The sequence below is a fragment of the Danio rerio genome, chromosome 3 (genome assembly GCF_049306965.1).
Source record: "Danio rerio strain Tuebingen ecotype United States chromosome 3, GRCz12tu, whole genome shotgun sequence".
Classification (NCBI taxonomy): Eukaryota; Metazoa; Chordata; class Actinopteri; order Cypriniformes; family Danionidae; genus Danio; species Danio rerio.
In genome coordinates, this window is record NC_133178.1 from 26,520,890 (window position 1) to 26,547,900 (window position 27,011).

Here is a 27,011-nt window from a genome sequence, read left to right on the forward strand (position 1 = left end):
TTTTGAAAGTGCTATTCTTTTAAAATTTCTGTTTATCAAAAAAACGCAATAATATTAATAATACAACCCCAAATCAGAAAAGGTTGAGACAGTATGGAAAAATGCAAATAAAAAAGAAAGTAGTAATTTACAGATTTATTTTAAATTGTATTTAATTTCGGACAATATGACCACAAAAATATTCCAGGTAAAATTTTACTGTGCCAAAAAGAAGCCCTATGTTAACAGTGTTCAGTGCTCAACTTCTCTGGGCTTAGAAGCATCTGGGATGGTGCATGACAGTGAAAACATGTGGTCGTATGAATCAGTATTTAAGGTATTTTATGGGAGGAAATGGAAGCTGTGTGCTCCGAACCAAAGAAAAGGATCATCCAGAATGTTACCATGCAACAAGTTCAAAAGTCAGGGTCTATCATGGTATGTGGTTGTGTCTGTGACTTTGGAGCACAATGTGCTCCCTTTATTTTTTTTAGGCACACCCATGCATATTTCAACAAGACAATAAAAAACCACAATCTGCACACATTAGAAAGTCCTGGCTGCGAAGGAAGAGGATACGGATACTTGACTGGCCTGTCTGCAGACCCGACCTGTGTTTAATAGAGAATGTGTGGTGCATATTGAAGCACAAAATGCGACAACAAAGACCTTTTACTGTTGTCCACCTTAAGACATGTTTGCAGGAACAATGGGACAAAATTACGTCTGAAACACTTCACTTGGTGTCTTCAGTCCCTAAACATCTCTTAAGTGTTATGAATGACAATATTACAAAGTGGTAAATGCTTTATTGTTCCAACTTTTTTTAAATGTGTTGCAAGAACCAAAATTGGAATACATGTTTGTTTAAACACATTAAATAACATGCATTAAATCATTATCTTCAATGAAATGCAAGTAAATTTAGAAATCACTTGGGGTTGTACATGTTTCTTCAGCAGCACATCAGTGATTATAATCATTTGTACAATTTGTTTCTTTTACAATTATTAAAAGAGGATTTATTTTTCAATAAGTGTATCTCAGCATTACATGTCACTCACTGTAAATCTGCCGCAAGAAAATGGAAAAGGAATTTCACATGAGCTTGACCTCAACTGGAAAGTGATCGCTTACTGCCAGTGCCTGCGAAGGAGACATGAATTCTTCAGACAGACAAAAACACAACGCGACAGACTAATGCCTCAAATGATGAGGCTAAACCTTTCCTTACCCAGTCCTGGCTCAATCCATGAGCCTCCATGAAGTCAAAGACCTGCGCTGATCCTGGAGCCACTCCTCTCATCATGTCAGGAGTCGCCACGATCCTTTTATCAAAACAATTTATGGGTCATTACATGGCACTTGTTTATTTTATCCAACTATATAGCTTGTGATGTGTTTCCTACCTGTCATAAGGGCAGTTTGTGTGTGTGACGGTGGTGTCCGCACTGTCTGGGATGAGCCAGGTGTAACTCTGGTCAGTGCGGAGCCGGATATTGGCCCAAGCTGAATTGGAAACATACCTGCAGCCAGCATTGAAGTCTCCCAAAAGCATGATGTTCTGAAACAAAATTAAAATGTCACCTAGATCACATTGTATATTATCAGCCTTTTGATTCTCTCTGCTGATGAGAGTTTGCAAAATGCAATTTTGCTGACCAAATTCTGTTAAATGTGGATACACTGTATGCCATATCAGATCTTGACCCTGTTTAGTGCTTAACTAAATAGAAATGGAAAGCTATTGAGATTGTCCATATTGTCCTGTCCTTTCGTGCATGCTATTGTAGACAATCAGCCTTTTGAAGGGGATTTGAGTTAGAGACACTGTGAAGATGCTGTATGTTAGAAACCACAGATATGGAGTTACCAACGTCTCTTGTTTTAGCTGAAATTCCTTTAAGTCTCATTCTGGAGCAAGTATATGTTGATACAGCCCTGAAGATGTCCAATTGGGGGAGCTTTCAGCATGGGTAGGTTGTGTTAAAGGCACAAAAGCTCAACCAAAGTCAGTGAAACTGAAATGTTTTGCTAGCAAGTAAACTTGCTGTAATTTGTAACTAGTGTACATAACATTGTAATCTAGTAACTAATGCGAATAAATTTGTATGATCTCATTCAAGCATTTAGTAAGGTTTAATCATCTTTTAATGATGGTTGGGTTTAGGGGTGGGGTTTGGAGGAGGTCTCCTTTCAAAAATTCATACAAATTAAATAGGGTATATGCACACAGACTGTTAATTTCAGTCAGCCAGACCCTGGGCTTCTGGTTAATTGTCATCCCATACAAAATCGCCATGTTTAAGATCTGATTTCTTTAAAAAAAAAAAAAAGTGATCATCACTGCCTAGCTGAGATACAATATAAAGTGGGTATTAGACCAAACAAGAAACACTGCATTAAATTATATTTTTCCGCGCCATGTCTTTAAAATCTGAAAATAATTTTACCCCCTGTATTTTCAATGAAATTTCTGTCTGGCTTGCTGCTAATGACGCCGCCTGCGTGTAAACGTTGTCTCTTTTTACACTTTAACAACCAAACAGATGCTTAAGTCTATTTAACTGATTATATTTGAACTACATTACAACATCGATTGGCTGAAAAACACAGTTGTGCATATAGCCCATATTAATTTGTAGGAATTGGCTAAAATTAGCATAACATTGTGTTTTCTTGTGAGATCAGGCTGGTAATTAAAGAAATTACCACAAGGTTGATCAATACCTGGAACAAATCTGAAAGAGTTTTCTAATCGTGAACAATATCTCAGATATCAAATATAACGTTTTGATTATTTATACTGTATTATACAGAATACATGCTTATGAAAACTGCTCTGTTCCTCCTGTTATAATAGCTGCAAATAGGACTAATATGTGGCCTCAAAATTTAGGAAATTGAACGTAATTTTGATCTCCACTTAGTGTAAATCAGTTTGAATGTTCTGTGTTAACCAGACTAGTTGGTCCATTATGTTCTAGTTACATTTGTGTTCAGACGCTGTCTAGTGTCCAAGACGACATCATGCAGAGCATCGATTTCCTGCACAGCCACTTCTGGGGATGTGTGTTGAGGAACGAGAGCAAAGTCTCGGACAGCTAGAAAAAAAAAAAGTGTTAGTGGTCTCTCTCTTTCAGTTTTCTCTTCAGTAATGTACTTTTGTTGCAGAGGCTGAAATAGGCTGATCTGAATGTTGTTTAGCATCACAATGTGAGCGGTAAATTACTTTGAATGTTTTCTAACTTCAATTTCAGAGAATAATACAGTTTAGTTTGATGTCTGTACACAGTTTCAGTCTTTAATATGGACCAAGACGGCATCCATCCATACATCCATCTATCATTGCTGCAACAATGTTCTGCGAGCTCCACCTGCCTGTTTTAGAAGAGAACATCACCACAAATGGTTCTCTGTTGAATGTGTCTGTTCCACACGGTTCACATCCATCATCATAATGGAAACTGTTTACGGCAGACACCGACTCACTCCTGTTGAGAGTTATCATTTATTTGATACCACCCACAAGTACACAAATGATATACTGTAATATATGAGCAACATGCTACCTGTAAACAAAGAGGTATCTCTCTTTGTATGTGTTCCTACCCAATGGCTCACTGGCAATGTAATCATATTGATACGGCGAGGAGCCTCTGACATGGAAAAAAGTATTATTGTGATTTGTGTAAATTGTTTACATTTTAAATGTGTTCATTTAAATGCTGTAACTAAAGTCAACTTACCCATTCACACTGTCCATCAGTTTAGATGTTGCGGAGAGGTCACTGTCTCGCACTTCTTGAATGAGTATGATGTCATACCGGTGCACCACCTAACAAAAACACACACACACACAGATGTTAATCGAATCGTGTTTTGCCATGAGATGAAAAATAAAACAGGCAATTGTGACACTAAAACCAACATATTCTGAGAAGATTCTGATCTAAGATTTACAATTGAAACACAAAACTGAATTGTAAGAATTGTATTTTCACTCAATTTATTTTTTCCCTCAGAAATTTTGGTTTATAAATTCAAAGCTCTGACTAAGGTTAGAATAGCAAGAGTGAGAATAGTATTATAGCTATTCTACTATACTATTCTTACTTTTGCTATACTTAGAAATATAAGGTGGTTTTACAGCGATGCCATTAAAGAACCTTTTTTGGATCTTCATAGAACCTTTGACCAAATGTTTTCTTGAAGAACCTTTCTTTTTTTTGGTGCTGTAAAGAACCTTTATTGGTACTACAAATAACCTTTTTTAACAGCTCGGCTTTTTGTAGAACCATCTATGAGAAGGTTCATGACCCCATAAATGCAGTAAATAAAGAAAATCCTGAAAGAAAGATTAAATATGGATTGCCAAAACAATTTGTCTTATACATGTGTCAAATTATACAACGTTAATTTGGAAAAACAAATGCAGTTTAAAAAAATTATTTTGGCAGAAATTGATAGTTATATTATTCTGTATGTCTATGTTAACCATATTAAAATAAAGGTGCAGTGCGCACAAAAAAATTGTATTTATCATAACGTTCATGTCATTTCAAACCAGCAGTTACATTCTGTAAAATGATACTAATGTCATTTACTGTGGAACTATTTTAAAGTGCAAAGAAACATTTGGGGCTACAAAGAACCTTTTGCGAGTTGAAAAGGTTTTATGGATGTTAAAGGTTCTTCAAAGAACCATCTACAGCAACAAAGAACCTTTTAATAACCTTTATTTTTAAGAATGTAACCTTAGTCACACTTTGAATTTATAAACCAAAATTGTGAAATATTTAGAAATGTATAAAATTTATTGATGATTTATTTATTTATTTTTTCAAAACTGAACTGTGTTTTTGAATAGCAAGCTTTAATAAATAGAGCTGAGAGAATTAAAACTTGCTATTTCAAAATATAGTTTAGTTTTTAACAAAAAAATGTGGCTAAGAATTACTAGATATACTCAGCATTCTGAGAGTAAAGAAAATCAGAATTGCAAGATATATTTCGGTCAGAATTCAGACTTCTGCTGCAAATTGTATGTTTATATCTCATAATTAGGCATAGGCCAGTATAAGATTCTGACGGTATGATAACCTTGGATAAAAATATCACGATTTCACAGTATTGAGATCACTGCTCTAAAATATATTCTTTTTAAATATCTGGGTATAAAACAATAACCTTTTTCCCTTTGAAAACAATATATTTAATTTTTTGAAAGATGTATAATATAATAATAATAATAATAATAATGTATAACATGTCAGGCTAAATAATTCAAGTGAATCATTGACTTCTGCTGTCTTTATTAGTTTCAAAAACACTGATTTCTTTACTATTTAAAATGGCATTTTTAGATATTTTTTTTTCTGCTGAAACGTAAATAAATCCTAAAAAAAAAAAAAAATGTAAAAGGTTTTAAAACCTTTTCCAAACCGTGGTATACCTTGAAACGATTATCCTCCCATGCCAACTCATATTATGATTTTTCCCACCCAAAAGACAAAAAGTTGTTTCCACTTTCTATACTACTGAGCAATACTCTTTTTTTTTTTTTTTAAGCTTGAAATGATGGGAAACTGTAAAATTCCAGGATAATGTTAAAAATTGCATAGTATGGATGATAGAAACAACCAATAAAAAACCATTAAGAAACCTGATGATAAAAATGACATGCTTATAATAATACACAAAATAATACACTACATGTTATGCATGTGGACAATCTTTTTATTATAATTTTTATGGTTATAATTCTTAAGAGAAACCCATGGGGGTCACTCACCTTGGTAATGATGTCAAGCAGAGTGGCGTTAGACACTTTTGAGTTCCCAAAGGATTTGATGTTAAATGCTCCAATCAGAAATGAGCTTCCAATGTGGACAGAGACCAGGAGCACACCTAGAGTAATTATAAACTTCATGCTGTGAAGAGACAGAGAGCATATTCAGACATGCATTAGATGGTCAAAACATTTGATGTGCAAATCAACAAATTTGCACACACAGATAATCTTAACGACTTAAAATATTACCATCTAAATATAAATATATTTTTCTGGTTCTTTAGTATTTCTTTCTATGAAACAAGATGGCTGTACCTGCTGTTGAGTTCTGTTTTTCTCGTGTGTCGTGAGAACAGGTGGAAAGCCTTTTTTGCACCACTAAAGCGCCTTTGTATTTGCCTCTCAGCAAGTCCCTCTCTCAGGGAATTAAAGTAGTATCACTTATTCTGCAGAGTTTTTATTTACCACTACTGTGGAAAGACACCAACCTCTCGCTCACTTTCTCCATGGGAAATTAACAGGTGGGCGATAAGACAAAGTCTAATCTAACTTTAAACAGGTGCTAAGAGAGAAATATTTAGAAAATATTTATTTGAAGCTGGCTTATATAATTCATTATGAAAGGTGTTTTTTTTTTTTACGGTGTCTCTAATAGAGCCAGAATCTCAATTTTTACACGCTTGTTTCAATGTGTTTGTTTGTAAAGATTTATAAATGGCATATTTAAAATGTGCTTTTGTTTGTGTGTGTAGGGGTCTTCTAAACATTTTCCTCTTTCAGTTTAGTTTTCAGTTCTGTTATTTGACTTACTGTGTATGATTTGACCCCTGAAAACTGACCTCACATTTACAAAAAAATAATACCGCTTCAGGGCAACAGAGGGCGCAACATGTGTGTGGCATTTAATAATGATGACATGCGAAAACGGTGCTTATGGTATTTACAGTACACATTCTTTTTCTATTTCATGTTATGCTATTCTGTGTCTCATACACTGTTGACTAGTCCCATAATAAGAAAAGTGGAGTCATTTTAATAATAGGGGTCACAGTATGACAGGATATCAATAAAAATGAGATGCCCCACATGGAAAAAAACAAACATGTTTGCTTTAACATAGGTTTTAATGTAGGTTTTTAATACATGTGAAATATAAAAAATTAGCCGTTTTCCTATAGTATATGTACATATGTGTGCATTTATACATGTACAGTTATATGTTTATCTATTTGTTTACTTATATATTAGTAAAAGTATTAAAATCCATAGCTGCTAGACAACATAAAAGAAATTAAGATTTTTTAATTACTTAAAAGCAATCAAAAAGAACAAGAAAAAATATAGTACAAGAGCAAAAATAAGGCAAAAAACGGAAAACAGAAAAAAAAAAACGACAAACCATGTATCTTCATACAAGAAAGAATTGACCTTGTAAATGTTTCAGGAAAACGTGTAGACAGCTTTACATCTCTTCTCACTGTTATTGCCATAGTTAAGTTCCATAACTTGCCAATTACGTGATACCAATTTCATGTGTTTGCACATACATATATATATATTTTTTGTTAGATCTTATTGTATGTACATATAGGGCTTATAAAGAAGCAATACAGAAGACCAATATAGCCTGTATATGCACATTTATGCACCTCAATTTTGCCAATATGTGGCATATATACATATATATGTAATATAAAATAACATTATATATGTGCATATAGGTTAGATATATGTGCATATATCCTCTTATAGGTTCTTTCCATATGAGGCCAAGAACAAAAGTTATATATTTATTTAATTGTATAAATTATGGCACACGCATGTGACATTAATGCCTTCTCGGATTTTTACAGTGTAAGCGCTACTTGAAAAGCTTATCGGTGTCTAAACAAATTACTGTATAATTAATTTTAATGGGCTATATGCACAGTGTCAGCCAATGATGAACTTTCGGTGAAAGCTTTAACTATTTTCAATTTAATACGGTTCGATGTTCGAAAAACTTCGATGTTGTAAATGCAATTCAAATAAAATCAGTTAAATAGACAACATCAGTTTGGTTGTTAAAGCGCAAAAGAGATGAAAGACAGCAGGCTAGGGCAAAAAAAAAAAAAAAAAACTCCATTGAAAATAGAGGGGTAAAATTATTTCCATATTTGAGAATTGACCGGAAGCCCTGAGGCTGGCTGACTGATATTAAAAGTCCGTGATACCCTGTATATATATCGTATACCCCGTATGAAATTACATTCTAACACAGAATGCAATAACCTTCTAACATAGGCTACATATTTCACTGCATGCTTTAGGCAATTTATATGTCGACCGTTTATTTAAAATACATACCAGACATATACTATTATGCATTTCATATTATGTGAAAAGTGTATTTAGAGTTTATATCTTTTCTATTTTATGCCATTTTGTGCATAACGTTGGATTTTTGTGTAGCTGGGCATGCACAAGTTGTGCGCACATGTCATGTTTTTGAGTGATGTTGTTTTATTAATTTATAAATCAAAATATGTCTAATATAAATTATTAGACTGGAATTTACATGCGCTCAGGTGTTTAAAATCAAAGACTTTTAAAAGCTAAAATCCTATCATGCATTACAAGCACTTCGGTGGCGTTCGGCTGTTTTCGGAACGGACCGAACCGGAAGTGTCTGCCCAGAGTTGTCGAAGTGCTAACGGCTACGCTAATGCTTTACAGAGCGCAGTTGGAGTCTCTGGCTGAATGTGTCATCTCTATCCCGGACACAAATTTACACACTATCGCCATGCTACCGCAGCAGTGAACTGTCTCCACGGCAATAAAAAGAAACGACTGCACATCCTTCTGTTTATCGGTGAAACTAGGCAGGTTAGGAATCATTTCGAATCCCTGCTAATCATTTCTGCACTTAGCGGTTAGCATGTAAACAAATCAGGGAAAAGCGACTGACAGGTTGATTATATAAGTAGACTAAATTCCCAGATCACGATATTATAGTCTTTTATATGGTAATTATACCTTTAGGTGTCTTACAAATGCATGATATTACGTTTAGAAACATATTAGTGCTGACTAGCTGCTAGCTTTTGGTATTAGAAGGTTGCTGTCTATCTGTTTTGGCTTTATTGTAACGTTAGGTGTAACGTTATACAATTGCTCAGCAATGCTTTGCAATGTATTTTCTGTTTTTCAAGTTTTATTTGATAACAATGAGTTATTTGTAACGGATTCATCTTTTCACTCGCATAAGACTTAATAAAAATACATAATAAGAGTTTGGTAGTCACAATATTCTTTGCTTTTTTATTATGGCAGAATGTCTTTCTGTTTACATGGACATCCTGTTTTTGTTTTTCTTTCCAAATGGCAACATTTGAGTTGACAGATAACTAGAAGAAACATGTTAATACGTATCAAATTTCATCCGGGAAAAAACTTCTTAGTTTATAGTGAGGTACTAAAACAAGCAGCTATAATCTTTTTAGGAAGTAATTTTCCAACATACCACCATTTCCCAAGCCATTTAATCTTTTAACTAAACTTTTTTACTTTATATTGAGAGTCAGAGCTAATCACACAGCAGAAATGGGCAACAATGGGAATCTAAAAGTGTGTTGAAAATAAAGATATATGAAATTGTTTGCCACCAAAAATGTATCGGCCAAAATTATGCCATTTAATAGACCTTAAATTTTTGTGTGTTCAGTCATTGTTGGGGTGCTCTTTTAAATCTGGAAGCATTAACAACTTACATCAAAATTTATATCGTTATCATTCAATATGGAAAATAATTATCAAGATTGCGTTTTTGCCATATTACCCAGCCCTACTTTTAACATATAATGGAGTGTCCAATCAAAATAATGGTTTTCAAAGTGAGAGCTTGTTGCTTAACTTGTTTTAAACTTCTGAATTGCTCTTCCTATTTTGTTTTTTTTCTCAGGTGTGAATGACCGACGTGGTGCCTACCACCGCCCTCAGTGAAATACAGCTTCGCCTGCTCTGCCACGATGACATAGACAGAATTAAAGTGCTCTGTGGAGAGTGGTTCCCCATTGAGTGAGTACTGAAACTCTAAATCAAACAATTTCTTTTTATCCTCATTCCACACCAAGTACTACACTACTTATATTATGCATAGTTTTTTTGGTGGGATACCACCAAAAATGCTTTATGGAAATGCTAAGATGTGCATACACTACAAAAAGCGTTTCTTATTTAGAGTTTTTGTCTTGTTTCGGGTCTAAATGAAAATAAATATATATATATATATATATATATATATATATATATATATATATATATATATATATATATATATATATATATATATATATAYACACACACACACACACACACACACACACACACACACACACACACACACACACAAATAAATCCTAATTCAAGCAGTGTTTTCTATACAAGTAAAATATTGGCAATTTTTATAAATAAAATGTCAAAATTAGGTACATTTTTCCTTAAATCAAGCAAAATAATCTGCCTGCTCTACTATGATGACATAGACAGAATTAAAGTGCTCTGTGGAGAGTGATCCTCCATTGAGTGAGTACGGAAACCCTGAATTAAACAATTACTTTTTATACACACCAAGCACTACACTACTTATTTCATGCATAGATTTTGGGGGGGATATCACTAAAAACGCTTTATGGAAATGCTAAGGTGTGCACTACAAAAAAAGAGTTTTTGTCTTGTTTCTGGTCCAAATATCAAAAGAAATCCTAAATCAAGCAAGACAAGTAAAAATATTGTCTTGTTTTTAGAAATAAGATGTCAAAAATGAAGTGGATTTTTCCAATACTCTGCAAATGGGCTGATCTAAATAATTATATTTGCAAAGCGAATACTAGATTAATTCCCATTGGCAGATTATGTAGCTAGTTTTAAGGAAAAACTGACATAATTTGGACACTTTCTGAAAATAAATTAATTTTTCACTTGTCTAGAAAATGCTGCTTGATTTAAAAATTGTTAGTGTTAATATCTGAGCTAGAAACAAGACAAAATCTAAATAAGAAAAGCATTTTTTTTGCAGTGTTTGCATATCTTAGAATTTCCATAAAGCATTTTTTAGTGACATCCCCAAAAAATCTATAAAATATGTTGCTTTTTTTGCAGTGTCTAAGAATTAAAATGCACACAACAATTGTGCACTAAATTGAGGTGGATATACATTTTATTTAAATTGCCATGCGAGTATAATATAACGAGAAGCGCTTCTCAAAAAATCATTTGTTTTACTATTGATAATTTCCTTTTGGACATAGAATGGAAACCATATAGTTACTAAGACGCCCACTAATTGTTTTGTTTGTGTTTTAGGTATCCAGACTCATGGTACCATGACATCACATCAAATAAGAAGTTCTTCAGTCTGGCTGCCACCTTCAGAGGTGGAATTGTGGGGATGATTGTGGCTGAAATAAAAAGCAGAACGAAAGTACACAAAGAGGTATGACTAGGTGTATTAAAAAATAACACAATGAGGAAAATGAATGAGCATATAATTTAAATCTATAATAGACATAATAAAACACTTAGAATTTTAGCATGCCTATAGATACATTTGCACAAGATATGCATAGAATGTTAGGAATAATAAATGGTCTTATTATAAATGTTGAAAACAGTGCTTTTTAATGTGTTTATTGAAAATGATACATTTTTTATGGATTTTTGATAAATAATTAAAATAAAATAAAAGTGCATCCTTGATGGAAAAAAAAATGTCATGTAATAAAAAAGCATATCTATTTTTTTTATTGTCTATATATATATATATATATATATATATATATATATATATATATATATATATATATATAATTATTTTTTTTTATTTATTTTTTTTTTTATTAATTTTTTTTTTTTATTATTTTAAAAAAAAGCGCACCTTATTCAAACCTCTCAACACAAAATTAGAAAGTTATTCCTGAATTGCAAGTTCATCTTTTCTATGCATGAAATGTGAAAATAAATAGTGAAAGAAGGTTATTTGCAGGGTTTTTTGCTTTAAATAATAAATGTATGGATAAGTAATACATGACTTTGGCCATGCATGAAGAATAGTTCTCCAGAAGCTTTGATGTAAAGGGTCATAATTAAGATCATCTGACATATCCAAAGCCTTTTTATAGCAGATGATTAATTGGGTTACAGGCTACATTTCTGCACGTAGCAAAAGATTTGACCTTCATTAGAGAGGATTCTGCCTTTTCAAGGTAGTTATGCCTCCTGCTTTTCATTACTGCATATTTAGTATGCAATTTAGAAATAAATAAAGTTCACTTTTAATTAACGATTTAGTCACATAAATGATTAGCATAGTAAATTTGATTATGGGCGTGTGTACAGTTAATGTGTTTGCAATACGGTCAAAATGTTTCTCCGTTAGGGATGCAATAAAAATAGATTTTGTTGGTATGATTATGGTCTGAGGAATAATAATAGTTTCATGGTTATCACAATTATACAGTGCTCAGCATAATAAAGTACACCCCGTTTTGAAAATATTGTTATCCATTTCTAGGTGAATATAGGCAATGTACTTTGGTGCGTTTAAACAAAACAGATTTATTAAACAAATATATTAAAATTATATTTTATTCATCAAAGATATTTAAAATTGAAAATAATACAATTAAATTTAAGCAAAATGTTACATTTCAATTTTTTTATATTAAATTAAAAAATAATTTTCTATAACATATAAATTTGGGTTTACTAGTTTTTGGACCAATATCATAAGTTATTTTGTTAAATAAGCTCCGGATTTGGCTTCTGTACTGACTAATATAATGTATCTGCACAAATATAATATTGTTTAGCTTCCTATGAAAAATATGAATTAAAAAGAGAGATTTGTGATGGGTGTACTTATTTATGCTGAGCACTGTATACTATACATTCATTAATTTCACAACACCATTACACTGCAAAAATGTTTTTCTTACTTAAAGTTTTTGTCTTGCTTCTAGTGCAAATATCTAAAAATTCTTAAATTAAAAAACATTTTTTAGACAAATAAAAAATATTGTCTTATTTTTAGAAATACTATTTCAAAATGAAGTCAGTTTTTCTCTTAAAACAAGTAAAATAATCTGCCAATTGGGTAAGCAAAGAAATCTTATTTCAAAGCGAAAACAACATTATTATTTGGCTTACCCCGTTGGCAGATTATTTTGCTTGTTTTAAGGAAAAACTTTGTTTTTTATATGTTATTTCTAAAGAGGAGACAATTTGTTTTTACTTGTACTACTTCAAATGTTTTTTGATTTAAGAGTTTGTAGATATTTGGACCAGAAACAAGACAAAAATAAAGTAAGAATAGCATTTTTTTTGCAGCGAGTCTATAAAATCCTATGAAAGCTCCTTAAATAATAATAAAAAAATAACTTAAACAATTATAGAAATAAAAAAATAATTTAGCACAAAAAAAAATGTAAAAAAATCAAGTTTCTTTTTTTGGAATTAAGGAAAAATAAAAAAGGTAAACAGAAGTAACACTTTAATACTGGAAATAAATTACAATAATGATTAAAAAAATAGTCTTTGTCTGTTATAATCTTATTTATTATAATCTTATAAGTCTATTATAATTTAAAATATGATAATTATTATTTTAAATTAGAATGATACTTAGAATTTTTGTATTTACGAACAAATAAATATAGCCTAGGTGAGCATAAGACACTTTCTTTAAAAAAAAAAACACCCCTCATTTGTTTTTCAATTACACATCACAATCGCAAGATATAATCACTTAAAAATAAAGCGTTCAAAATGGCTTTCCATATTATGAATGATAGAACAACCAATTAAAATCACTAATTAAAACCAATTCAAGTTATTTTTATTATTATTGTGTTATTTAAATTGTGTGGAGAATTGTGTTTTGCTAGCTCAGCACATATTTCTCTCCACCAGGATGGAGACATTTTGGCCTCCAGCTTTCCTGTTGACACTCAGGTTGCGTACATCCTGAGTTTAGGAGTCGTGAAGGAGTTTCGCAAACATGGAATAGGTGAGAAGTGACAAATGTGTAGTTATGCAACATTCATAAAAGAAGCCTCCCTTGAAGTATACTTCCTCCCATAAAACTTAAACTGTATACACACAGGTCAATCTTCTGTCTTTTTCCTCTCCCCACAGGCTCTCTGTTGCTGGACAGTTTAAAGGAGCACATCTCCACCACGGCGCAGGACCACTGTAAAGCCATCTACCTGCATGTGCTCACCACTAATAACACTGCCATTCACTTCTATGAGAACAGAGACTTTAAACAGCACCACTATTTACCGTACTATTACTCGATACGAGGAGTGCTCAAAGATGGTTTCACCTACGTCCTCTACATCAATGGCGGACATCCTCCATGGACTATCTTATATCCTTTTCTTTATCTCACACGTTTGTTTTTGAGTTGCTCTTATCTGTGTGTCCTTTGACCGAGAGTTATGAATGGGGTTAGCAATTAGAGCTATATGTTATACAGCTTTGGAAAAAAATCTCATTTATTGTGTGTTAACTGCATTTGTCATTATTAGGTAGGTGTTTTGGAGAGTAACAATTATTATATTTATCAATTTTTACTTTAATAATTATTGTTTGTTTGCAGATATTAACAGTAGGTCAGTATTAAAATATGTACTTTTTTAAGACTTTAAATAATAGGAGGAAAAGGTATATGTTTACATGTTTGACGTGTATAAATAATACATTTATGCATGGCTATTTTCCCCAATATTTAAGGTCTAAAATCATGAAAATATTTAATATTGACCAGGCTCACTGTTAATATGATCAAATAAACAATAATATTTTTATTAGAATGTTTGAAGCTACATTATCAGTATTTTATTAAATGGATATATAAAGCCCAAATGAATGATTTTACTCCAAACATTGACTTCTCAATGTCAAATCCAGAGAACCGATCGCCATTTTCTTTGAATTTTTTCCAGAGCTGTCTATACACATGTATTTATTGTTACTGGTAGCCAATAATCTTACCAGATCATGTGTTATTTGTGTTTTTATCTACATTCTTATGTTTGGTTTAGGTGCATTCATGCCATATCATAATTACCCTCATTTTTACATTGGTTACATCCTCGTTAAACTTGTAGTAGTAAATCAAAGGTCAAATGTGAATTTTCTGAGAGCTTTTTAGGTGTTGACGGAGTTGCTAACTATGCACAGAAATGAATATATCTGAGTTTGATCTCATGAACAGCTTAGAGCAGGTTTGGGTGAACTCGGTCCTGTGGGGCCGGTGTTCTGCACAAGCTTAGCTCCAACTCTCATCAAACACACCTACTTATAGATTTCTAGTGATCTTGAAGACACTGATTAGCATGTTTGCCCACCCCTGGCTTAGTAAGTGAGTAAAAATGATCAAAATTAAGGCATGGCATGGGGCGACACGATGGCTCAGTACTGTCGCTTAACAGCAAGAAGATTGCTGGTTCGAGTCCCAGCTGGGTCTGTTGGCATTTCTGTTTGGAGTTTGCATGTTCTCCCCAAATTGGCGTGGTTTTTCTTCGGGTGCTCCGGTTTCCCCCACAGTCCAAAGACATGCACTTTAGGTGAATTGAATAAACCAAATTGGCCGTAGTGTGTGACTGTGAATGAGTGTGTATGGGTGTTTCCCAGTACTGGGTTGCAGCTGGAAGGGCATCTGGTGTGTGAAACATATGCTGGTTAAGTTGGCGGTTCATTTCGCGGTGGCGACCCCTGATGAATAAAGGGACTAATCTAAAGGAAAATAATTGAATGAAGACATGGGATGGATGCAACCTTTTTTAATGCTTGTTTGAATGTGCAGGGAGGTTAAAGTGAGTTTAGTGAATGCTGGCTTTTATCACGTGATGATGTGACCACTAAAAAATAGATTCATCATAACATGACCTCTTAGCTGAATTAAGTATTAATTCACAGGATGCTATTGTTGAATGAAAGTGAAGTAGATTGAATATTTTTTTATGGTTGAATTGGTTATATTTACGTTTAATTAACAAATTTTGCATGCAATATGTCTAAATCCTGTGCAATTTTTTATTTTTATTTTTTGTAATAGAGAAAATCTATTTTATCAAGTGAGAAACCATATATGGTAATATATATTTAATTTTTTTAAAATTTCTGTTTATGATTAAAAGTTTAAAAAAATCTTATAATAATCTCCAATAGCATTAAAGTTTTTTCCTTATGAATATTTAAATGAGTGACCTATAAAGGGTTAAAAATGTAGTTTTCACAAAGAAACTTAGCAAATTTGCATATTAGAATGATTTCTAAAGGATGCTGCTGAAGATTCAATGATGTCATCAGAAATAATTTGCAGTGTAATGTATATCAAAATAGAAAATAGTTATTTGAAATAGTATTGATATTTCACATGATTTCACACTAAGTTTTACTAATATTGATCAAATAAATGCAGAAAACTCTTTCAAAAAAAAAAAAACAAAGAAACTAGCCCAAATTTTAAACTATAGTACAGCTGTTTTGAATGTCACTTAGATCTCATGAATATGACTGGTAGACGTGTTCCTTGACTCGCTCAGCACTGATTATATCCATCATATAGGTTCGGCACTGGCTAGTCTGAGCCCCTGCTCTATTCCTCAGAGAATCTACAGGCAAGCACAGAATCTTCTGCGCAGCTTTCTGCCATGGTCAGGCATCTCTTCCAAGAGCGGCATTGAGTACAGCAGGACAATGTGATGATGGTCAGCTCAGAAAGATGCAAGGTAAGCCTAACTCTTTACTCTCTTTAAAGCAGAGGTGCCTAAACCTTTTCTTATGAAGGGTCTTGGTTAAGCATGGTGGGCCGAAGTTAAATATCCCAAACTGTATTACATTAAAGTTGCCATTGGTGATTTCCTAATTTATTTAATATTTAAAAATAACCTGAAAACACTGCTTTGTTAACTAATACAGAGTTTATTTTATAATGAACTTATTACAGTAAAAAAACAAAACAATCTCATTTATAACAGAATGGAGTTATGCTAGTCAAGCTGCACCTGTTTTTTTTGCCTTGATTTGCTCGGTGATGTGAAAATGTATTCGCCCTAACCCTCACTCTCTTATCAGATGGGATGGTGGGTTTAATCAAAGATTACCAAGGGCCAACTTTGGCCCATGGGCCCTAGTATAATCATCTCTGCTTCAAAGAAAAATCTATTTACAAGTCCCCTAGAGTCAAACAACTGAGTTTTACTATTTTGGATTTCATTCAGCTGATTTTAGGGTCTCACAGGAGTGTTTTTTAGCTCAGCTTAGCATTAATCATTAAATCGGATTAGACCATAAGCATCTTGCTCAGAAATGTCAAAAAAAAGTTTTAATAACTTTCCTATTTAAAACTTGCCTCTTCTGCAGTTACATTGTGTACTAAGACCGATGTCAAATGAAAAGTTGCTTTTTTTTAGGTCGGTATGGCTATAATTTTATTCTGGCATAATAAACAAGAAACTTTATATGTCATGGTACGGCAACAAAGTTCTTTGATATTGACCCAAAAAAGAGCGAGTTTTCAATATTCTTCCAGTCTTAATTAACAATGTATTTATAGAGGAGACAAGCTATAAATCCGAAAATTATCATTACACTTTTATCACAATTTTTTAAGGAAGATGCTAATGGTGTAATCTGATTTTATGATTTAGGCTAAGCTCTAATGATGTCTCTTTATCAGGTGGAGGAGTTTGATTGTTTGGGTCCCGTCAGATGCTGAAGAGGGCCATGAAGACTGAAATCCGTTCTCTCTGGTCTGGAGCAGTGTATTATAATTGTACATTATATATTTACATATATATATATATATACTTTAATATATGCATTGTCATTAGTACATTGCCCTTTTAATATAAAATCTCCACTTCATGCCTGTAATTCTGCTGCTGTGTAGAAATATTCTATTCTTTATCCAGATTTTTAATATAAATCAACGTTTTTTTTTTTAATTCGTGGCCTGTTCTGTAGATAATTTTAGGGTTTGATGGTAGAAGTATGCATACCTTTTCCATATAGTCACTTTCATGCATGTGTCAAGTGTTTGTGCTTGGCACGGAGCATATACTTCAGCGATTTCTTTTAAGTTTGGTGTTTTTATTAACATTTGCACAGAGGCAATGAATGTAGTGTTGCTGAATTGAAGGAAACGAAGGCCACCGTGACAAAACCCTCCACCTCGACATATGTGTGTGTTGTTAATGTCAAACGCAAATGTGAAAACTCTTTTTAAAATTCAGATGATTTTGGATCCTACAGCATCGCGTCCTGCCATTCCATGCAGTGAACTTCCTGTTGTTTTAAAGGGGAAATAAATGAATGTTGTGTGAGGGGAGAAATGCTTGAATTTCAGTATGTAGATGTAAATCAGGGATTTACTTGCAAAATAAATGGGTTTGAGGAAAAATGCTCTCGCGTTACACAATTTGCAGAATCAAAGATTTTTAGTTTAAGTCTGACCGTGTGTTCATATTGTCTTTGATGAAACACTGGTGAAGGAATGTTTCTGTTATCAAACCATAGGAACTGTTCTGTCATACTGTATGTGATTGTAATTAATGCATTTGGGAAACGTGTTTGTTCCATTTCCTGACTTGTAAACAAAATTCACTTTCATTTTGCATCAAAAGCGCATGATTTGAGCAAGGTATCAATATAGAACCACTATCACCTTGTGCTATTGAGTGTAAGATTGTGTGTAAATCTCCCTCAGTTTTTTAGATTTTCTTTAAATGTTGCAGTCTTGTGAGTTGGTATGTTGTTTTACATTCAATTGTGTAACATTTTCATTGTCTAGTAGGTAGTAAGAATTGAAACATGGGATTTGTATTTGATTTTACAATAATAATAAACTATTAAATACTTTGGAAATCCAAAAGGAAATGAAAGGAATTTAGATGACATGAAATACTGAGATGTTTGTGCTTATCGGAATTTTACAGTACCCTCTAGCGTTCACCGAGAGTACACAAATGTTTTGTACACTGTAAAACCCAAAAAGTGAAGGTAACTCAAACCATTTGAGGAAACCGATTGCAACAAACAATCTAAGTTCAAAAACTGATTCTAATGAGTAGGCCCACACGGAATCTCCGCACGCAGAATTCCACCGATTTTTAGCCCATCATTGATTCTGTTTATTTACTTGCGTATATGTGTAAATTCATATTTATTCAGTTTTAAAATTAATTTCAGTAATATTGTTGACTAATATGAAAATGTTTATATGCTTTATTTACAATACAGTTTGTAAAGTAATGTTTTCTGTCTTTTATTGGAGATATTATATAAGAGACTTGCTTTGTTTAACAAATAAAGTGGGTCTAATTGGTTCTGCATTGTAAACATTAAATACAAGTTGAAAAGGTATTACTTATTATTTTATATATTAAGGTTTTAGTTATGATACTCCCAAAATTATTTCACATAAATTCACAGGTTTTTACCAAAATTCTTCACAGAAATAGCAAAAAAATAAAAATAAAAAAATTATGCAGATTCCGTCTGTCCCTTTTGTACTTTGTACTGTGAACTTAATTCATTTGAGTAAACGAAGCAATTTGAGCACAGTAAAACCCAATAAATGAAGAGAACTCAAACCAACTTGAGTACTGTAAAAACTCAATAAGTTAAGGCAACTCAAACCATTTAAGTTAAAAAAACTAATCTATTTGACTACTTCGAACTTACTCCATTTAAGTTGGAGTAATGAGGTATTTAATTAACCCAATACCTTCACAACACTAAGTTCAAAACTCTTTTCAAATGAGTAGAATTAACTGTAGGTAAATGTTGAGTTAACTACACTCATTTCACTTGATAAAGTTGATTGCTGGGTTTTACAGTGTTTCTTTTATCAATTTACATTCTTCCATTGTCAGTCCTTTATTTATGAATTGATTCGTTCATGCATTATGAACATTTTTAAATGACCTATAGGAAAGAGAAATAAAATGCATATGAAACCAATGTTGTTCAATCATTTGTTTGAAAAGTACCTGTTGTTGATATTTCACACTCGGGATATTTGAAGTTTTACGGTAATCGTTATTTAATGGTACAAGTTTGAATGGCATCGGTTTAGTCACGCTTCTCTCCGTGGACCCTCATTCACAGTCAAGACCAGCAAACGCCGAGCAACTCTTACTTTCCTTCGTGGCTTTCTGTTCGTTGTTTCCTGTTTCCAACAACCTACTGTTGTTTTCTGTGGCTCCCGCATGTCTGCAAACGGTGAGTGATGCTGTGGTTATTCTTTCCTAAATAAATCCAAATAAAGTGGCTTGTTTTATGAAAGTGCGAGTATTACATGTTCGCGAATGTTTCATTTTGAAGGGAGATTGTTTTAATGTTTTGTATATCGGTGTAGACGCGAAACTTCATGTTTCACATGTCTTGAATCTGGGGCATCTTTCCTTGGTATTTTGCGTGGTTGTATATTCATTGTCGTTAAATATTGTTGGGAAATTGGTCTGTCTATGCAATGCCGAGGTATCCTATATGAGATATTGCAGATGTGTTGAGAATTGTTAAAATAGAGTAGATTAATTAACCCAGAGACTAGTTGAGCTGAAGGGAGGGGCCAAACACGCGTCGAAGTAACAATACTAGTAAACACGTTCCACTATTCTAGGAAATATCCACGACAGATTAAAGGACTTTTGGTGTAGATTTGTGTGAATGTTCTCTTTTTCATTGTTCAACTTTTGCTGACGCTCAGATGTTGACACAATATTGCAGAAGTCCCGCTGAAATAAGATGACAAAAAACATTCCCACTGGAGATGTGATATGTTTTCAGTTTTGATTTAACAGGTCAAATTTGTATACGTGTTTGAGATCAAATTAGCAATGCATTGCCTCAGTTTTGGATTGATATTGAAGAGTTATACTTTATTATTTGAGGTAAAAAGTTTTCTTTTTTCATTTTCTTTTCTTTTGGAACTGATTATTCATACAGGTTTGCAGCAAATGTGAGGGTTAGTGCAGATTTTCTGTAAACTCGTAGTTTAGGGCTGTTCAGTCAAAATCATGGCATTTTTAATTGATGAAGTTTTGTTGAAATTAATGAAATATTTTTTAATTAACGAAGCCAAGTCTATGTACAACTTCATGTACACGATACAGTCATCTTGCACAACTATGATTGAACATAATGATTCATGATTCATCACTGACCTTCATCAGTTGAATATGTGAAACGTAAAGCAAGTTGTAGTTGTACTTATAACATCCCACCTTATTAATAACAACTTTCAAGGAGTTTTTGAAATAATGCACAATAAAACATTTAAAAACAACATTTCCCTGCTGAAAAAACAGCTTCTAGCCTATGGTGGTCAGCTAGTTTTAGCTGGCCAACCAGTCTGATTTTAGAGGGCTTATGGCCATTTTTGGAGGATAATTTCAGCAATTTCCAGCCAGGTCTTAACTTGTCAGGCTGGAAAGTGGCCAGTTAAAACCAGCTTGAGCAGCCTGGTTTAAGCTGGACATAGCTGGTTTTAGCTGGTCCTCTCCCAGTCTGACCAGCAAAGACCAGGCTGGAAAGAGCTGAAACCATCCTGGAAATGGCCAAAACCCTTCTAAAACCAGACTGGTCAACCAGCTAACCAACTTAGGCTGGTTTAAGCAGTTTTTTTTCAGTTTTTTTTTCTAAACTCTTCAATTAAAAAGGATAGTTCACCCCAAACCATTTTTTTCTTTTGATTAACGCAGATGAATATATTTTGAAAAGAAATCTAGTCATTCAATTTGATTTATTAAAAGTTTCTATGAATGACAATGGCTAACAAAATACAACATTTAAAAAATATTTATTTTTTGTTGATTGGAATTGGAACCACATGAAATAGAGAGAAAACTAAGAGTAATTGTTTTTTTTTTTTTTTTGGTGGTGGTGGTGTTGGTGAACTTACCTTTTAAACGGGTGGTGCGGTGGCGTAGGTCGCTGGCTCGTATGTTCTCCCCATGTACATGTGGGTCTCCACCGGGTGCTCTGGTTTCTTCCACAAGTCCAAAGACATGTGCTATAACTTTATTGTCTGTTGTGTATGTGTAAGAATGAGTGTATGGATGTTTCTCAATGATGGGTTGCAGCTGGAAGGGCATCTGCTGCATAAAACATATGCTGGATAAGTTTGGTGGTTCATTCCGCTGTGGCAACTTCAAATTGATAAAGGAACTAAGCCGAAAAGAAAATGATTGAATGACTTTCTTTTTAAGCTTTGGATGTTTCGGTTAATTTGTCATCTATAGTTATTGAATTAGTTAATTATATCTGATTTGTTTTGCTTATCGATGACTTCTTCTAAATACCAAGGAAATGGCTGATTACATTGGAGGTTTCCATTTTCTAGCTGGTGTCGTTCACTATTTTCCTTAACACACAAGTCCTAGATCTTCCCAGCGAACTGTGGCACCATAAGATGTGATACTTTTTTGTATTCTGAGGGTGATGCTCAATTTTATATAAAGGTTTTGAAAAACAATGTTCCTTGTCTTAGAAATGATTTTGTGCCTTCACCCCAAGAACACTGAGTTATTTACTTGCTGCTTTCCAGACCATCATGCCATGCTTTTAGTTACGTAACTGATAGTCCTCCAGTTGGAATATTGGATTTTGAGGAGTGATGGACCCCGTTGGGAGCTCATAAAGACAGGCTAGAGGTCATAGTAAACTTAATCTGTTACAGTCACTTGAAAATACTGCAGCATGCTCTGTTCCTTCACCAGATAATCATTCAGACAAAGAGTTTTCTGTTTCTGTTGCCCAACATTGCAGGTGACCTACTAAGGGTTAGTTCGACCTTGTATTAAAATACTGTCATCATTTAGCACTAAACCCTTTTGTAGTTCCAAACATACGATGCATATGTTTTAAAAGACCCCCCTAAACACTAGGATTAGGACTGACCCCCCCTAATTAAGGTTTGATCCCTCTTAAAGGATTTCAAAACAAGATAGGGTCCCTTTGAATCTAAGAGAAAAGTTCAGTCTGATCTGTTTTTTTAATGATAATGTTTATAATAATTAAAATAAAAGATATCCATTTGACCACCCCTATAATCGTTCATACCATTGTGAATGCATAATCGCGCCAATCAGTTTATGCAAAGAACAAAAGTCATTCAACAGTCTGAAACTGGCAGATTTAGAGCACCGTCAAAGTTCACAAAACTGATTTCTCAGACTATAGGTGTTTGTTTTTACATAAAGCCTAAAATTAAAGTCAAATTAGATGTGTAGTTTGTATAGTCTGACCTAAAGTAAGCCGCAAATAGCAGGTCAGAATACACTAAATAACCTGCAAAACAGAGAGAACTTAAATACATTTTATTAGTAAATTAGATGTCACTTAAATAAATACATTCACTGAAGATTCACTGAAGCATGTATTACACAAACTAACATTACTGAAAAGGTTGACCCCCAGTCATCAATGTATAAGTCGCACACTGCATATAAAAGTCAGTGGTTACAGGTTTTCAGCTTTCTTCAAAATAGCTTTTGTGTTCAACAGAGTAAAAGAAAGTCATAAAGGTTTGAAACCAAATGATGGTAAGTAAATGAGTTAATTTTCATTTATGGATGAACTATCTCTTTAAAGTGTAATAAATAACCCACATTGCTCAAAAACATTAACATAAAGAGATAAAAAAAAAAAAACCATTGAAACACTGACATAGATATTCAAAAATTCCCTTGAATCAAGTTTATGGTTCGTGAACCAAATCTGAATAAATGCCTAAACAAAATGTGTCCATTATATATTATCAAATCAGTTGTGTTGCTTCAGTAGACCACTAAACCTCTTTATTCCTATAGATTTGTTTTTAATTTCTCTGTGTATTTTGAAGCATAAGAGTTTGGTTGAAGCTTTAATTGTTGTCATTTGTGTTCTCTGACTTTCGTACAGTTTATAACAACATGGGGTGATTTAATGATTTCAAAATCCTTTAGGAATAAATTAACACTTCAAAGTCAGATCCCAAAATATTACCTAGGACTGCAGGTTTCTGAATAAAATGAGAATCACGATTTTTGCTTTTTGCTTAGAATATACACCACGGTTCTCTCATGAGTCTGTAGAATCTTCTTTTAAAGATTTACCTCTGAGCATTAGCCATAATACAATCTTGAGCTTAAGTAAACAGTGTTCGCAAACTTTATGTTGTCAATAGACTGCATGTTTTAAAGTAGTTAAAGACAGTAGACGGCTATCTGATGATCTGTTTGCACAGACTTGAGCCATCGTTGCCATACAAACTCGAGACAAGCTCATAGTCAAAGATAATGAAATGGCAAATTATGCTAATTGTTTCTCCAGAAAGCTCTATGAAGTTTTGATCTGTCCGAGAAGCTCATTGAGATGTAAATTAGAGTTCAAAGCCTCTTCATAGACTAGATTTGGCCTTTTCGCCTCTACAAGCCATATCAATGTCTTATAAAGATCATATTTTGTAAGCTCCTCCATTTGTGTGACCTGTGCCTTTCTTATCTGTTCATGTTGTGCAATCCTACCCTCAGGCGGAGTTCACCAGCCTGGCTACTTTTTGTTTGTTGCTACTGTATGTAAGACTGGGAGATACACAAAAAAAGGAACAAAACAGCACCTTCCAGTCTGTCGTCATCATGCATGCATGGAATGCCAAACATGCATACTTCACCTGACATTTTTGGCCATTGTGTCTGCATTGCATTGCACTTTGTTTTGACGTATTGATTTCTGAGATACAGAAAACATGTCGTTATGTCGCAGAATTAGGCAAATAGTGGACCAATAAATCAAACATGGTACTATTAGATTAGATTTAACTTTATTGTCATTGTGTTAAAATACTGTACAATGAAATGGACTTAGCTTCTTACCAGAAGTGCAAATAACGAGTATTAATATTATAAATGTATACAGCTATAGTATATGGGATTTAGTGCAAGGTTGTAGAGGTGAAGCTGTATTGTGTGCTAGTGTCTAAATAGTAAACAGCAAAAAGTCTTGCAAGACTGCATGTATTGTATGAAGTGTTAATGAATGGTGCTGTTTTGGTTAGTACACACACTTGCTGAAGCATGCACATTGATATTGATTGTAGTGTTTATTGCATCTGTTGACTCATTTTGTGAGGACATTAAATGGTCATAAAACCCCCACTGTCTCAGCATGGTGTTTTCACACCTCTAGTTTAAAAAAAGTCAGGAAAGTGGGCGAGTCCAACTTTAGGTGGGAGTGTCGAGTGGCAAAAGAGGGTTCTGCATAAAAAAGGGGAGTTTCATTACTTGCACAATAGCAGATTTTCACACCAGCAGTACAGACACAGGGGAGATAGACAGAGGTTCGGAGAGTAGTACTTACAGTGGGTCTGAGAGCTGTGTGGAAGTAGAGGACTTTCAGTCCATAATATTATAGTGATATTACTGTAAACTTGGTAACTAAATCATTTTGACTAAGGTATGTCTTTAAAAACTGAAAGAGTACTGCTGACAATACTAACTAGCATTGCCATCTGAAATAAGCATAAACGAACATTAATCGCACAATTACCAAATCTGTAGAGACAGAACAATCAACATGAACTGGAATATTGTTTTTAGCAACGTGGGACATATATGACTGTCAACATCGCAAACAGTGTGTTTGAGTGTTTCGTGAGCCTTTATTGAACACGTGAACATCTCCAGAGCTGTTCTGAAAGTCACTTTACCTACATTCTTAAGGATCTTAATTTCAAGTCTAGGGCTGCAACTCATGATTTTTTTATAATCGATTAATCTGTTGAATATTTTTTTGATTAATCGATGAATTGGATAAAAAAAGTATTAATTTCCACTCATTTATTCAAAAAAAGCTAATCTCTGAGCTGTAGTAATAATAATAATAATAACAATAATAAAAATAATAATAGTAATATTAAAATAAAAAACTAAGTAATTTTGTCCTGTTTTCAGTCTAAATATCTACATTTTTTAAATCAAGATACTAAGGGTGTCATGATCCTCCAAATTATCGATTTGATTACATTTTCGATTCTGAAGGCACGATTCGATTCGATTTTTGATTATGAATAATTAATTATTTAATGACCAATTCATTATTTGTAGCCTACCGTTTAAACTACCTGACCTGCATGGTCTTTGTTTTACCCATAAACAAATCATACAGTAAATGAATAAAGGCAAGTTACACACATAATTACCGCCTGTCAATCACTTTTTCTGCGGGACTCGTGAATAGGCAGTGATCTGTGTCATTATAATGGCGTCGGTTAAAAAGAGGCACAACCAACAGGAACCAGCCAACAGTATCTGAGGTGTTCGCTAAAATGACTAAGTACAAGTGAGTGAAAGATTGAAGCAGTCCTCTGACTGCCTGGACCTGCTGTCTGGAGCGCATTTCTGTGGCCAAAAATGTGTCTGTGTGGTCACGTGATGTGCATTTTCAGAGGTAGAGAGGAAGGAGGGCTGCTCAGAAATGCTACACGCCACTGTGGATGTCAAATCGTTGTCGTTCTAAAATGCCATTTAAAAACAAAGACAGTGTAAACAGGGCCTGAGTGTGTACTTTTCGCGAGCGGATTTGCAACGGGGGCGGGCGGATGCCGGTGTTGTCTATCGGACGAACCGTACGTAATACGTACATAGCAGAGCTTGCAAAATTGTGTTTTTTTTTGTCGACAACACGAACGTTGTCAACATAACTCACTGGAAATCCAAAATGCTTACACACCGGCGACTTCATTGAAAGAAGAGAGGGTTTAAGTTCTGTCGACGGGTCTCCTGCTTCTGCAGTTTAACAAGCAGTTCAACAAGCCTGTTTTTTTCCCGCTTGGCAAGCCAAGCTGATGTGACATGGGGGCGTGGCAGCATCGACGATTCTATTTTTTGATTCGATAATCGAAATTGAGCATAAATTTCGATCAATTTCGATTAAAATCGAAATCGTGACACCCCTACAAGATACATACTAGACACGTGAAATAGCATTAGAAATTATGTTTTGCTTTCTGAATAAAAAAACCCACCTCAGAATTAAGTGATTGCTTAAAACAAGTTAAACTATTTGCGAATTAGGTAAGAAAAATAATTCTGAGATATAATCTCAAAAAGAAGTTTTACCAGTTCACATAGACGCATCTATAACGCTATAAATTTACCAGTTACTCCTCAAATACATGCAAGAAAGTGGCTGGTGAACTTAGAGAAGA

At 33.6% G+C, this 27,011-nt stretch overlaps 3 protein-coding genes across 4 annotated transcripts in view; 2 read left to right on the forward strand and 1 right to left on the reverse strand.

Annotated features, from left to right (window-relative positions):
• Nucleotides 1-773: 773 nt before the first annotated feature.
• Nucleotides 774-22,345, reverse strand: dnase1 (deoxyribonuclease I). Of its 2 annotated transcripts, none has more exons than XM_073939080.1 (9): nt 21,726-22,345; nt 5,774-5,912; nt 3,729-3,817; nt 3,552-3,638; nt 3,361-3,473; nt 2,971-3,083; nt 1,389-1,543; nt 1,214-1,307; nt 774-1,125 (listed from the first exon to the last, which is right to left on the reverse strand). In XM_073939080.1, exons 2-9 carry the CDS (start codon nt 5,909-5,911, stop codon nt 1,078-1,080), a joined length of 837 nt encoding a protein of 278 aa, XP_073795181.1. In that variant the 5' UTR covers nt 5,912; nt 21,726-22,345; the 3' UTR covers nt 774-1,077. The 2 variants fall into 2 exon arrangements, with proteins under 2 accessions (XP_073795181.1, NP_001002674.1); NM_001002674.1 differs by lacking the exon at nt 21,726-22,345 and adding an exon at nt 6,089-6,183.
• Nucleotides 8,485-18,147, forward strand: naa60 (N-alpha-acetyltransferase 60, NatF catalytic subunit). The gene is given in 7 exon segments (NM_001082872.1): nt 8,485-8,638; nt 9,714-9,829; nt 11,117-11,246; nt 13,721-13,817; nt 13,946-14,180; nt 16,366-16,548; nt 17,499-18,147. Coding segments are annotated over 5 exon segments (729 nt in total). The 5' UTR covers nt 8,485-8,638; nt 9,714-9,719; the 3' UTR covers nt 16,523-16,548; nt 17,499-18,147.
• Nucleotides 19,892-27,011, forward strand: part of carhsp1 (calcium regulated heat stable protein 1) — a 32,955-nt gene continuing 25,835 nt past the window's right edge. The window contains exon 1 of the mRNA NM_200562.2: nt 19,892-20,044. Coding sequence (NP_956856.2) covers nt 20,032-20,044 — 13 coding nt within the window. The 5' untranslated portion in view covers nt 19,892-20,031. The remainder of the gene's footprint in view (nt 20,045-27,011) is intronic.